The sequence below is a fragment of the Zootoca vivipara genome, chromosome 3 (genome assembly GCF_965207765.1).
Source record: "Zootoca vivipara chromosome 3, rZooViv2.hap1.1, whole genome shotgun sequence".
In the NCBI taxonomy this organism is placed as follows: Eukaryota; Metazoa; Chordata; class Lepidosauria; order Squamata; family Lacertidae; genus Zootoca; species Zootoca vivipara.
Genome location: NC_142586.1, coordinates 11,442,190 through 11,457,633, shown reverse-complemented (window position 1 = coordinate 11,457,633; position 15,444 = coordinate 11,442,190). Strand labels below are relative to the sequence as shown.

General features: G+C 45.3%; 1 protein-coding gene across 1 annotated transcript in view; it reads left to right on the top strand.

Moving 5' to 3' along the window:
- Positions 1-11,912, top strand: part of HAO1 (hydroxyacid oxidase 1) — a 28,812-nt gene extending 16,900 nt beyond the window's left edge. The window contains exons 6-8 of the mRNA XM_035110118.3: positions 5,074-5,232; positions 5,851-5,920; positions 6,587-11,912. Of these exons, the coding sequence (XP_034966009.1) occupies positions 5,074-5,232; positions 5,851-5,920; positions 6,587-6,657 (300 nt within the window). The 3' untranslated portion in view covers positions 6,658-11,912. The remainder of the gene's footprint in view (positions 1-5,073; positions 5,233-5,850; positions 5,921-6,586) is intronic.
- Positions 11,913-15,444: the final 3,532 nt, after the last annotated feature.

Below are 15,444 nucleotides of genomic sequence, written 5' to 3'. Positions count from 1 at the left end.
GCTTGTATGAGACTCAAGTAACAGCACTTGGCACAATCTTCCTGGATGTGAAAGTGAGCATACATATGCGGAAGTGGAACCAAAGTATTTCTGGCAACAAAGCAAAACCTAAAGAGGAAAAACAAGCCCTTTAATTGTGTGCCAGATGACTAGAAACCTCAGTCAGAAAGAATATACAAGCAAACTGAACCTGCAAGTTTTGATTCCCTCTGGCCACTCTGTTTTGCCTTCAAAGAAATGAAGATTGCCTCTGCTTGTCTTGCGCAGCATCATTTTCTGTGCATGAAACATTGGTTTCTACTTGCATAAGCTCCTTACCTATCAACACATTAGACTTTGGAGGACTCTTTGAGACTTTGAACTCACCTATCATCTATCATAGGGACCCAGGTGGCGCTGTGGGTTAAACCACTGAGCCTAGGGCTTGCTGATCAGAAGGTCGGCGGTTCGAATCCCTGTGATGGGGTGAGCTCCCATTGCTTGGTCCCAGCTCCTGCCAACCTAGCAGTTCGAAAGCACGTCAAAATGCAAGTAGATAAATAGGAACTGCTACAGCGGGAAGGTAAACAGCGTTTCCATGTGTTGCTCTGGTTTGCCAGAAGCGGCTTAGTCATGCTGGCCACATGACCTGGAAGCTATACGCCGGCTCCCTCGGCCAATAATGCGAGATGAGCGCACAACCCCAGAGTTGGTCACGACTGGACCTAATGGTCAGGGGTCCCTTTACCTTTATCATCTATCATAGCCTTGTTACATCCAGTGGTCCTGTGCATGTAGTTAAACTGCCTGGTCATAAGTTTATCATCCATCATATCAGTTATCTATCAGTCATCTGTCATAGGTTTCTCACATCCACCTGTCCTGAGCAAAGAGCTGAATTGCCAGATCTCAGGTTTTGGCGTGCAATATAAAGTGGTTTTGTTGCCTTGCCGAAACAATTCAACAGTCTTATTATTTTGCCCTGTTCCAAAGAGAGGCAGAATTTGGAAACATCTAGTCTGAGGCACTGGAGTTTCTCCAACATTTACAGTTGATGCACAGCATAGTTTTTCCTATCCCTTATCTTCACTGGAGCCACAACACAGTTCTTAAACAAGAACTTTGTCCCTCCCATTTCGCAGACAAGTGTCACAAAATGAGCTAAATGTTCACATTGCAATTTAAGCAACAACAACAGCAGACTAAACAGAGAATCTTAGCTGAATTCTGCTTTTTTGTTGCAGTGTAATATCTTTTAGGAATTTTTTTCTTATATAAATTTTCTTGTGTTTCTAAAGTCTGCAAATGCACCTGCCCAAGCCACTGTTGTTGCTGCAGGATGTCTCAGTAGCTGGGTTTCAGGGGCATAATGTGTGGGTGCCCGGGGGGCCATGGCCCTGGGGTTTTGAGGGTCACGAAGCAGGCTTACTGCACAGCCCGGCCTGGCCCTCCTCTCGTGGTGTTGGAGGAACCAACACTCAAGGAGAGGAGCACTGGGCCAGGCCACACTGGGGGTCCCGGCATGGGGAACCTAGTGCATTTTTCACTCTTTCCTTTCTTTAGCTGCCAAGCCAGGAGTTTTCCTGGCTTGTTGGCCCACTCAAAATTTCTATATTTCCATAATTCCATTTGTCTATTTGTTTCTTCTTCTATCATTTTTTCATACTCCAACCTTAAAAATTTTAACTCTTGATTAACCTCCTTCTTTCCAGTTTTATATAATATATTCTCCTTTCTCTTAATCTCTTCCGTTAATTTTAATTTTTTTTTCTTCTCTCTTTAATCTGTCTAATTTATTTTGTTTGATAAAATAACCCCTTACTACCGCTTTCCCGGCCTCCCACACTGTACTCAGATCAACCTCCCCATTGCAATTTATTTCAAAATATTCTTTCATTAGTTTCCGGGCTCCCTGTACAACTTTCTCATTCTTTAGTAAAAATACATTCAATCTCCATCTTTTATTGGTCTCTTTTTCTTGTTCTTCCATTTTTTATTGCTACTGGGTTGTGGTCTGTCAAAGTCTTTGGTTGAATTTCCACTTTTCCTAATCTTATAACTACACTCAAAGAGAGGAGCACTGGACCATGCCAGACTGGGGGCGCCGGCATGGGGAACCTAGTGCATGCCTGCCAAGTGCTGTGTCGGCTGACCGGGCTCCCCCCAACTCAGACAGGCAGCGCAGCGTGGCCCTGCTTGGCTCTGGTGCATGGCGAGGTTGTTCCAGCTGTGTTGGCGGCGAGGGCTGGGGTGCTGTGGCGAGATCCTTCACCCCCCACCCCCCGTGCTCCCCTCTGGCATGCATATGTGCCTGCGCCAGGTGCCGGGAGCTCACACTATGCGGCTACTGGGTTTATTAAAATCTCTATTAGCTCTTTCTTCAACCTTGGCGCTCGGAATTAATGTGCACTGTTCAAAACCAACCCAATGCACCAAACACAAAATGCAATAGAGTTAGGGCTCGCTCCAGGATTTGGAGGTGCTTGGGCACAGTGTCAGGGGTCCCCTTGGGTCCTTCCTTTCCACCTTGAACCCCACACCTCTCCCTTTTGGTTCCACTAATTACCACCTATTGGCAAGTGTAAAAGGGGTGCCTATTGAGCGGACATTTAAACCAACTGTTCAGCCATACCTTGATTGACGAATGCCTTGCGACTCGAATGTTTTGCCTCCCGAACGCTGCAAACCCTTTTTTTAAGGGATTTTCCCTTATGCTGAATAGGCTTCCTCGTGAGAAAAGGGAAAACTTGGCAGCTATGCCCGGGAGTGTTCCAGTTTGTGAGCATTCTTTGGAACCGGAACGTCTGCCACAGAATGTTCTGATTGAGTGCAGGGAGCTCCTGCAGCCAATTGGAACCTAGGCACTGGTTTTCGAACGTTTTTGGAAGTCGAATGGACTTCCAGAACAGATTCCATTTGTCAACCAAGGTACAACTGTATTATTTGGATTTCATTGCCATCCAACTCCCACCTATTAATCTTCTTCCTATTTCAGCAGTGTAAGGTTTCATGAATCTGACAAAACAAGTGAGTGCATGAAAACTTCTGTCACAAAAAGATTTGTTAGTCTTTGTTGTTCTTATTGAGAATTAAAGAATTCTGAGACAGGGAATTCATTCTTAGTAATTGAATGGCACCCATAGCACTTCAGCACAAATAGCCACACTAATATTTTTGGATCAGAGTGGGGAGTCATTCTGCTGATCTTACTGCTATGCTGTTGGGAGTTAGAAAAATCAAATGAAGTTGTCCCTTTCAACTTCAATAGAATTAGTCTAGGCCTAGCAGTTTAAGGCTTCATTCTTAACAATCTAAACTTGCAATCCTAACTCCACTTCCCTGGGAGTAAGCCCCATTGAATTCAATAGGACTTGGTTAAGACGATGGATGCATGCAAACACAAATCAGGCAGCCAAATAATAATAATAATAATAATAATAATAATAATAATAATAATAATAAATTCTTATTTATACCCCGCCCTCCCCAGTCAAAAACCGGGCTCAGGGCGGCTGACACCAACAGAATTACAATAAAACATAAAAACAATTAATTAAAATACAGATTAAAATACAGTATTAAAATTTAAAGTGCAGCCTCATTTCAAGTAGGCCATAAATCCAAGCCATGAGGGAGGAAAACACAGGGGTCAGGCTGAGTCTAACCCAAAGGCCAGGCGGAACAGCTCTGTCTTGCAGGCCCTCCCTGCGGAAAGATGACAAATCCCGCAGGGCCCTGGTCTCCTGGGAAAGAGTGTTCCACCAGGTTGGGGCCAGTACTGAAAAGGCCCTGGCTCTAGTAGAGGCCAATCTAGCCATCTTATGACTCGGGATCTCCAGAATATTATTATTTGTGGACCTTAAGGTCCTCTGTGGGGCATACCAGGAGAGGCGGTCCCGTAGGACAATAAAACAGCTCAAGCACTAATCAATCCTACAGTTTGTTAAAACAGCCAGTGCCATGGGAGGAGGCAGTGCACAGGCCACAAAGGGATGGTGCTGTCTGGACACTGTTTCCCACAAAAGATGCTTGTGTTTTATGGCGATGGGCTTCAACTCAAAACGCTGCATGCACTGGAACTGTTCTGCTCTTTTCTCCCTGCGGCACCATTGTGTCATTGAAATTCTACTCAGTATTGATCCAGATGAGAACTTCAACGTATAGTTAGCAGAGCGAAAACTTAAACACGTTGCAGGATTCCCAAAAAATAGACTAGAGGCAATTGTATTTCATCCAGCAGAACTTTACTGCTACTGAAGGCAAATGACGCATCATAGTCACAAATCCAGTACATTCAGGATTGGCACTGTCCATAAGAAATCCAGTTGCACCAGACTTAACTTGAACTTACAATAATTTATAATAAGTTTAAACCTTAACACTACGCATACTACTGTATATACAGAACACCACACCAGAAGGAAAAGAGATGAGAAAGTGAAACTCAAGCTCCTTCTGGCCTGACAGAAGAGATAACAGAACCAGTTCAAACCAGCTGTACTCAGCTTCTCTGAATAACCCAAACATCTTCTGCTTGTTTCTTTCACACAGAGAAGCTTCCAGAACCCTCTTGAATTAATTAGAATAGGAACGATTCTCTACACATCAGATCAATACTTTCTGCACTAAGAAATTCAAACTGGCACATTGGACTCCCAGAAAGCTGCTCCCAAGTGCTGGTGGCAGTGGGCCTTCCAGAGCTGTGTGCGATATAGGATCAGTGATATCCCAGAGTATGTGCAGAAGTGCTTTCTCTCACAACTGGGTCTCTTTGGCGCCAGGTGTTGATGTTTCAAATCAGGGACGGGGAACCTGGGGTCTTCCAGATGTTGTTGCTCTCCAGCTCCCATCAGTCCCAGCCAGCAACAGTGAGGACTGATGGGAGCCTATTTGGGCAAAATCTGGAGGACCTTAAATTCTCTGTCCCCGCTTTGGATCATTGGGTTTTTTAAAATTAAAATTTGCACTTGCCAAACTTTACATTCTCACACGTGGAAATAAAAATGGCGGCTTGATCAAAACAAACAAACGTTGGGCCCCGGTAGTTTGAAAGTGTTCAGAGGATGTCACCCCCTGCCCACCTTTCCTTTGCAGGTTGAGGTCCTGCCTGAGATCATGGAGGCTGTGGGAGGAAAAGTGGAGGTCTTCCTAGATGGTGGAGTAAGAAAAGGCACAGATGTCCTCAAGGCCCTCGCCCTTGGAGCCCGAGCTGTGTTTGTAGGAAGGCCTGTAATCTGGGGACTCGCCTATAAGGTAATTTAAAGCATTAGTGCGAATGCCTGCTCCGTAGCTTCTGCTAGTTTACTGGAAAAGCAGATCTGCACATTAATTACTGAGTCAGACTCATAGGGCGGGATTCGGCTTATAAGTCCTGCTGGCAGGATGCATTGGATTTTCAAGACTTGTCTATTGTGTAGGTTAAAATAGCTATAAATCTCCTTTCCAATACACTGATACAAATGTTCTTATTTTATGCAAAGCCTTTTCTGCTTTTTGACTAATGGATGGAATTCTTTGATCCAGATCTCTCTCTCTTCCCCACCTTTTAAATTGAAGACAGATGAAGGTTAGTTCCAATTTCGGGGTGGAATTTTTTTCTGACCAGTGTCTTGTTTTTCAGCGTTCATTCATGGTTTGTTTGTTTTAGCGTACAACCAGTCTAGCTATCTTAAACTATATGGGACAAAGCATTGTAATTATAGCAGAACTCATGCTATATCTCACGGTAGCAGCCAAGTGGCAGGATTTGGAAAGACCACTTGGTGTTTACTGAACAAACCAATGTTTTTGCTACCACACTGAGGGCATTGCCTGACTTAAAGCTGAAACCTCAAAATGTTTATGTTTATGTGATATGCTAAACTTAATTAGGGTGAAGAAGGTGTGAAGGAAGTTCTTAAGATATTGAAAGAAGAGTTCCAGTTAGCAATGGCACTTTCTGGTAAGATGCAAAATATATTGGAACTATTGGCTGTGTGTACACTGTACCTTTAAATCACATTCTAAAGCACATGGGTTGGGGTTGATAAATGATCGAGATTGCAAATAAGCATGGACGGAGAGCTTAACTCAGGCATCCCCAAACTTCAGCCCTCCAGGTGTTTTGGACTACAACTCCCATCTTCCCCGACCACTGGTCCTGTTAGCTAGGGATCATGGGAGTTGTAGGCCAAAACATCTGGAAGGCCGCAGTTTGGGGGTGCCTGGCTTAACTCTTTCTGCCCATGCTGTGCTCCTGAGGGCAGTGCCTCCTCTGAAGGTGGTGTTTGCCTTGTGGGTGGGAATCTCCCATTGGTGTCAGTATCACTGGAGACAGCATGGAAAATTGAGTTCTTTACTTGCCACTTGGAAGTTGGATGTGATTATGGCAAATGGGCTACTTTGAGAGGGGTGTCCAGAGACAGGGTCGCACCTGTTAGTGGTCACCACTCATCTAAGCTCCAGAAGGTGGTGGGGGTCTTTCAAAACGTGCCCTGATCTGATTGAACAAGTATAGGAGAAGACCCCGTCCCCTAGGTAAAATTACTGGAGCCGTCCTGGGAACAGAAAATAATTTGGACTATAAGTTGCTTTAATCTCCCCTGCTCTTTCCTTTTTTCCCTTCTAGGTTGTCAGAATGTGGAAGCAATAGACAGAACATTGGTGCGGAGAGACCCATGGGCTGCCTCCAAGATCTAGCCGTGTTTGCTGCCGCCGCTGTAACTTGTCCAGTTGGTTACAAATTATTTGACAGCAAACTGCAAAGTGAATTTATGCCTCCAGTACAGGTTTAGGCTGGGTTAACAGGCCTAATATTCCACAAATATATATCAAATATATCAAGGCATCATTTTAATGCCTAAAGTAGGGTATTGGAAAATATTGGCAATACCTTGATAGATAAGTTTATATCCTTTTCATTATTATCCAGTGTTCAGTCATTTGCAATGAAATGTGAGTACTTATTGCCCAAATAAGAGCCGGCATTGTTCTTAGATGGGCTGATCTAAATACATCATTAATTACCAAAGTTGCACATTTTCTGATGGGAACTGCTGAACTGCAGTTGCACAGATATTAGTGGTGTTGCTTTGAAGTTGTTGGCTTGCATGACTGGGAGCGGCTGAGCTGCTAAAACGCTAAGCAGATGTTTGGATGGTGCATTCGATGAAAAGAACGGTTCCAGTGTGAAGGCTGAAAGATACCTCTTTGCCATTGCTTTTAACTATCTAATCCTACCCAAGCTGGGCTCTAAACATAGCAACCTGAATTAACTCTACCCTTGGCAGCTGTGAATACAGGAAGGCAATATGGGTTTGCTAGAGTTTTGGCAAGCTGAAGATCTGGGGAAATGGAGGTGCGGGAAAGGCCTTTTTACATGGTACACACCTAGCTACACTGAAAACTAGTTATATCAGGGGAGAGGAAACTCAGGCCCGGGTGGTGGGGGTGGTCCAGGCCTCTTTTTCAAACCCTCAGGCCTTGGCCCAGGCCACACTTCTCATGGGCCTATTCTGCACCCTCCTGGATGGAATGCAGAGGTGTGCAGTGACATTTTCCATAGGGGACCTGTTAGGGCCAGAGGCACCATCTTGTGAGGTCAATTGGGGCTGGGGTGCTGACATCACATGTGGGAGCATTACACCTCCCTCCTAAGCTGGACGGAAGCTTCCCAGACTATGGGAAGGAGGCCCCCGGACTCTTGACAGGATGCTGGAGCCCTGCTGCCTTTGGGAAGGTGGCAGGAGGGCTACCCTTCTGGGGACTGACCGCACACCACTGATGGGATGTATCTTTGAACTATAATAATGTCTTTTGTTTGTCTGGATGGAGGGGGAAGCGAAAGCGAATTATGTCCATGCACAGGAACTTCTGGCTTGAGTGGTTCAACAACATCTGGAAGGACAAAGAGAGAGCTGTTTCACCCACTTTAATCAGGAACATAGGAAACTTCCTTTTACAGAGGCCACACCTAGCACCGACTGGCAACTGATCTTCAGGGTTTCAAGCTGGTTTCTCTCCCATGCCTACCTGGAGATGCTGGGGCACTGAAAACAGAACCTTCCATGTGCAGAGCAGATGCTCCAGATGTGCAGAGCTATGGCCTTTCCATCATCCTAAAGTTCTGGTATATGCTTGAAACTGTCCCACAACACAAGGACAGTCTGAGGGTACACTTGGTAGCTGTTGACTGGGACTTTCAACATGAAAGAGACAGTTGACTAGACAAATAGTTGTTCATCATAAAGGATTTGCTGAAAAATGAGAGCACTGGAAAACCCACCATGGCTAGGTCTTGTTTCTTAGAAATACAGTGATACCTTGGTTCCCAAACTCAATCCGTTCTGGAAGTCCATTTGACTTGGAAAACGTTCGAAAATCAAGCCGCAGCTTCTGATTGGCCCCAGAAACAATGCCGACAGCTGAAATGAACATTTGTCTTCCAAAAAAACGTTTGCAAACCGGAACACTTACTTCTGGGTTTGCGGCATTTGGGAGCCAAGCCGTTTGGGAACCAAGGTACCACTGTACTGTGTTCCCTGCTCTACCATCCATTAGGAAGTTCCTTACCACTTTCTCTCCTGTTGGGAGTTCTGAAGTAATGTTTCTGTCATAAAAGAGGTTCTGGGAACCTGGCCGTATGGAAAGAGCTGCGGGAGAGAGAAGGGGTCAAACTGCTTCATGCTTCCCAGATAAGTGATGGCTTCCAACCCTATCATTTGAATCTCAGTAGTTTAGCTGATTTAAAAAAAGAAAAATTTAAAAAATACGTAAGCTCAAAACTGGTCACTTGTGCACTAATGTTGACTTGGTTCTCACTGAGGCAGTCAATCAGTATGTGGGTTCTGCCACTTCACGCGGCAGGTGAGGGCTTAAATGACTGAATGCTCTTCACCCCCACACCCCAAGCCCCACTGCATAGAAAACTAACTGTCATCTACCCCCTCCATCTCCGACCTGGCAGATGGTGTGAGCATCTTTTTACGTTATGTCCAGGGTTTTTTTTGCCCGTTGAGCATTGATCCAGTGCAGCAGTCCGCTGCAACTTTTCTCAAGGTGAGTTTCCGATGCCTTCTCATCCTCAAAGGATGGCTGCAAATTCCTCAGTGGATCCCATTTCTCCAGAACACTAACCTCCCCAGAAACAAAACAAGATGGATATTTATTAAATAGACAGTGCCTTTTAATCTCCCTGCAAACAAATCAAGATGGATGCTCCATAAACATGCCAATCTGAAGTGCCCTCAGTGAGCAATAAGACTGTAGAATCAGTTAATGCATTTGCAACCTTTCACTGAACTTGCCAACTGCAGTTTAGTCCCCAGAGTGTAAAAATGCTCTTTGAGGTTAATCCTTGACTTGAACATCTCCTTCCCACCAGAGGGTGTTGTAGTAGTTAAATAGCATTTTTCGCCAACAGTTTTAAGAAGTCCTTGATGCTAAATGATGATGGAATAGAAAGAAGTCAAGCTGCGGCATGATCTGAGAGGGTCAATACAGCACAATGCTTGTCTTGGTTTGTAAAATTCCACACTTTATTTACTGTGGGATGCTGAGAGTTGCATGGCAACTGGATTTTGTATGCACGAAGGCTAAGCAAATGTTTCTCCGTGTGTAATGAAGTGTAATTTCTATTGTTTACTGCACTTATCGTATTTGCTGCAATGTGGAATCCGTTGCATGTCAGTTACAGAAAACATCAGAAAGTGTTTATTTTTGATAATATAAATTCAGAGATTGGACAGTGAAGCCATGTGTTTATGTGCTAGGGGTCTCATTCCAGAATTTTGCCAAGGGGATTTCTAGCACTTAGCCCAATCCAGCTTGAGAAAGGTTGCTGTGTTCTAGCTGAGCAGCAGATGGAGAGAGAATTAACATGTGCCCGATGTGAACCATTTGAGAATTATTGCCAGGGTGAGCTTATAGGTTTGTTGTTCTATGTTTCTTTAAGCCAGGCTTCCTCAACCTTCGGCCCTCCAGATGTTTTGAGACTACAATTCCCAGCATCCCTGACCACTGGTCCTGCTAGCTAAGGATCATGGGAGTTGTAGGCCAAAAATATCTAGAGAGCCGAGGTTGAGGTAGCCTGCTTTAAGCCCAGAGTTGATTGCTTTTTTATGATTTTGAGCCCCTCTGCATTAAGAACAGCTTCTCTGACTGATAACCAAGGTGAAGGTTAATGGGGATTCTTAAAAAGTGTTTACTAACTTGGGCCAGTTAAACACTCTGATAATTAAGTGGAAATCACAAAGTTCTGCAACAGCTTATAGGTCATCATCGCTGGGTGGAATATCCCAGAAGTTTGGAGCAGTGCTCCTCTGACTTCTAACTTGTACACTGACAGGCTAATTTGGTTATGATTGTGGTTGGAGTGAAAGGGTTTGGGGTGTGTGATTCCCATTCCTGTGTCCCAGGGAGCTGAGTCTGAGATCAGTGTTCCTTCAAACATTTTTCTTTCATGCCCTCAGACTATCATCAGTGTAGGCCAGGCACCCCCAAACTGCGTCCCTCCAGATGTTTTGGCCTACAACTCCCATGATCCCTAGCTAACAGGACCAGTGGTTGGGGAAGATGGGAATTGTAGTCCAAAGCATCTGGAGGGCTGAAGTTTGGGGATGCCTGGTGTAGGCATCTGTTTTTAATGGGGTTGTTTAAGCAGGACATGCACTCAAACTGGGACCATAGTTGATCTCCTATTCTACTTTAAAGCTGAAATCCCACCAACAGATTTATATGTTAAGGTTAGAGGTTGCTCCAAATTAATAGCCACCCAACAAAGAATGGCAAATATCTAACAAGGATGTGTGGAGAATTCTCTGCATAGGAAAATGCTGTATTTTTTTGCTCCATAAGATGCACCTGACCATAAGATGCACCTAGTTTTTAGAGGAGGAAAACAAGAAAAAAATATCGGGAGGAGAGTGATCCCCACAGAGGCTTGGGAGGTTAGGGAGGGAAGCTGAGCACCTGCCAGCCATATGGTTGGCGGGGTGCAGCTTCCATCCTAAGCCTCTGCAGGGATCGCTCTCCTCCCGTGGAGGCTTCAGAGGCTTTCCTTCTCCCCACTTTTTTCTCCCCCCTCCCCAAGCAGCACAGGCCCCTTTTCCAGCCTCCTTCTCTTCCATCCCTTTCGCCCAAACTCAGGCGACGTCTGCAATTTCTTCCCTTCGCTGCTGCCTCTCCTTTGCCCTCTACCATGACTCTCCACTCACGGCAACCTACCTCTTCTCCCTTCGCCCCACTTCTCTGTCCCCCTACCCTCCGCCCTTTTCCTCTCCCCTCTCGGCAGCTTCCTCTTCTCGCCATCCTCCGGCCAACATCCCCGGAGCCATCAGGGGAAAGGGGAGGCTGTTGGCAAAGCCTCTCTCAAAGAGAGCAGCCCGGGAGCGTGAGGCAATGTCGCACAGCCTGCCCACCGCTCCCAAACCTTCCTGGGGGTTCAGGGGAAAGGGGAGGCCGCCGGCAACCCAGGAGGGCAGGGCAACGGCACGCGCCGCACTCGGGAGATTCGGCTCCAGGGACCACACATTCGCTCCACAAGACGCACAGACATTTCCCCTTACTTTTTAGGAGGAAAAAAGTGTGTCTGATGGAGCGAAAAATACGGTAATCCAAAGGACAAGATGGAAGGTGCTGATTAAGCTGTGGCAGGACTGACAAGGCCTTTGTGAACAGCAGCCAAACATCAGCCTGGCATACAGTGGTACCTTCGTTCTCAAACTTAATCCATTCTGGAAGTCCGTTCCAAAATCAAGGCACGCTTTCCCATAGAAAGTAATGCAAAATGGATTAATCCATTCCAGACTTTTAAAAACAACCCCTAAAACAGCAATTTAACATGAATTTTACTAATGAGACAATTTATCCATAAAATGAAAACAATGTACTGTACTATAAAATAAATAAGACAGTATTGTATATGATAAAAATTAAAATTGTTTTTCTTACCTGCACTAATGAATAGTCATTGTTTGGATGGGGGGCTTTTATCCATTTCCGCAGTCACACAATCAATCAGTAGCTGAACTGGGTTCCACACAGTCATAAAAACAAATGAACAAAAAAAAAATCCTCAAAAACAAAAACGCAAAATAAATAGCAAAAACAAAAGTGCCAAACTTGATCCATTCTGGAAGTCTGACTTCCGAAATGTTCGAAAACCAAGGCGCAGCTTCTGATTGGTGCAGGTACCCCGGCAACAATACCTGACAGCCACATCAGACGTTCGGCTTCCGAAAAATGTTCAAAAACTGGAACACTTCTGGGTTTTTGGCATTTGGGAACCAAGTCATTTGAGTACCACGGTGTTTGAGAACCAAGGTACCACTGTACAATGCTGTGGCAATAAACCCCCAAAAGCCAATACATTTATGGTATACATAAAAACACATTGTTCTGAAGACACAGGAGATAATGGCATTTCCCTACTCAGCATGTAATGATCACACACAGCAATACGTTTGGAACCATGTTTGATGCTGTTAACAAATTTTGTCAGTGCAATGTTCAAAATTCACTAGGCGTATTTTGCACTTGCAACCGAGTGAAGATGTCTGGGTGCCAGCATGGCACTTGACATCTCCACCATCTGGAGGTGCTTGCCTGGGGATCTTGACTATTTCCACACACTAACACCACCACCTGTAGAATTCTATCCATGATCTTTTATCTGCGCGAGCAGAACAAATTTCAGGGACCAAAAAAGTGTTGAAAAAATACGACTTTTGAGCTGTCTTGCCCCAAAATGGCAACTAGACATTCCATTTTGGCGACTGCGACCCTGGTTTAAGGATCCATTTGGCGCCTAGCTTATATATCTGAGTTTCTAACACTGCCACTGCCAGTCGTTTGGTGGGCCTGATGTACCCCAAAGACCACAGCTTTGCCACACCTGGTTGAGGTACCTAATTGCAGTACTTGGGTGAATGGAAGTGGCTCTTGCCAACAGACAGCAGCTCCTTGAGTCCAGGGGGGCTCGTGGCTGTTTCCCAAGGAAGTCCATCTTTCTGCTGAACACACTTTTCCAGAATATTTGTGATCTGTGGGACACAGGCCATGAGGAGTCTTGAGTCAAAGGGTTTCCTGTCCTCTGCGCGATGAACATCCCAGTCCCACCAGGCTTTTTGTTGACCTTCACCTTACCCCTTAGCACTGAGCTCTTTTATTTTTTGACTCCCGAAGCCAAGCTAAACAGAAAAACTCTGTTGCAAAGTACTATTTAATGTTACCATTTCCATAACACCAGAAGGGCTTTTTAAAAAAAAGCCGCTTATGTGTGCAACTTGTCTGTCTAACTGAGAACTACTGAACATTAATAAACTAGGGCTTGAGTAATTCCTTTTTGATAAATGAAGCAGTGTGGCTTTTTTTGGGTCCTGTTGGAAATGCAAGAGACTCCGAGATGAAGCAAACTTTTGGGGAAGGAGGCAGGACTGGCTCTGCTTGTCTTGGCTTCCTTGAATGGCTTTCAGCCTGAAATCAAATACTGGGAGCACGGGGAAAGCTGGCTTCTGAAGTCATGATTGTACTCTGAACCTCATCCTAAGGGTCCTGCTCTCTTAATAGAGCTCCTTTTCATGTGAAACTCTGGCGTCAGGCAACACGGAAGCCCATTTGTAAACACTCTCTTCATCATAGGACATCACACAAAAGTTGGCTTCCTAGAATACTCTTAGAAAGCTAGTTGAACTGTGGGCACTTCCTGGGTTGGCGTAATCTGGTTACGTTGTATGATGGCTATACGTCTGTTGAGAATTTCTCCAATTCAGAGCTTGACTGTTCTACATGTTGGATTTGTTTCCCAAACTCTAATTAAAAACAAGAGATCCACACATTTTTTGTGGCTCTCTGCAGCTCTCCCCCAGGTACATGTAGGGTTGCAGCCTCATATAACCATAGCATGTCTAATTAGTGCTGGAAGGGGTTAAACCATAGAGTAAGCTGTCCTGCCAGGCTTAGCCTGTGTCATCACTTCCCACTTTGAGGGGAAATGGGTCACCAAGCCTTTGTTAGGTCTCTCCATGTGGAATTCAGTATGCAAGGAGTTCTGAGCGCATGCTTTAACCCAGTGTTTCCCAACCTTGTGCCTCCAGATGTTTTGGGACTACAACTCCCATCATCCCTAGCTAGCAACACCAGTGGTCAGGAATGATGGGAATTGTAGTCCGAAAACATCTGGAGGCACAAGGTTGGGAAACACTGCTTTAACCAACCCCTTTTTGTTTCAGACCAGAAAGTACTGTAGTCTGAAACAAGTGTTTTCCCTACCAGTAGTTTTAAAACACTTATATTTCATAACTAACCAATGTTTTGACTGCCTGTGCATCTTTTCTGACTGCTGCGTAGGAAAGAGTTTTGTGTATGAAGAGTTATGTAAGTAAACCATTTGTGTGGGTCTGTCAATAAGCTTGGGGAGTGGGATAGCTTGGAAAGAGCTTTTAAAAGGGGACATTTTGGGACTCACTGGAAGGGCACATTTTAAAGGTTTTACAGACTATATTCCCATGCTTTTCTTTGCTGCATGTTTTGGGGTGTTTCTGCTGGGGTTTGAACCTGCAACCTTGGCGTTTTCAGTGCTACACGCCCACCAACTAAGCTAAGGTGGAGCAGAGTCCCAGCCTTGCTTCCCTTTTATCCATCCCAATCTTGATTGATGCACCTGAGCTTGTTCCAGCTGAGCAGCTGTGCCTCTCCACTTAACAAATATGTGATCTTCATCAGCTGAGTGACCACAAGCCTCCTCCCAAACCTAACAAGCCCCATGATCTCCACTTGGTCCACTAGTGAGCTGGGCTGTGTTCCCTTGCTTGCCTCAGTCTGCTGGAGTGCATTTTCCACTGTTCCCAGCGCTTCAGAGCCTGCCATGCCCACGGAGACAGGGACACCTCTGGTTTTGGTGGTGTGCAACATCCTCTGATATCCCGTGAGTACCTCCTAAATCCCCGACCTCCCCTTCCCCATCTTCAGGTTGTCCCAGTGTGTACCAATCATGGCTACACCCCTCGCTGGGATCCTTTCCCCCTTCCTTGGTGTCCTGCCAGTTCATGAGACCCATTGAGTTTTGGGAGACTGGAGCTCTTGACTAGTGTTGCAGCTGAGTTCTTCTTGGTTTTCCTTCCTGCCATGACGACAGGCAAGGACACTGGGGTACAGTTAGAATCATAGAATTGAAAGGTTAATCCAACCCCCTGCAATGCAGGAATCTTTTGCCCCAGGCAGGCCTTGAACCCACAAGCCTGGGATTAAGAGCAGGCATCCCCAAACTTTGGCCCTCCAGATGTTTTGGACTACAATTCCCATCTTCCCTGACCCCTGGTCCTGTTAGTTAGGGATCATGGGAGTTGTAGGCCAAAACATCTGGAGGGCCACAGTTTGGGGATGCCTGATTAAGAGTCTCAAGTTCCACCAACAGCTGTTCCTAGAAAGCAGATAGAAAGAATGTTTGCTCAGTTCAAAGAGTGGGGATATCATGTATTATTGAGCAAT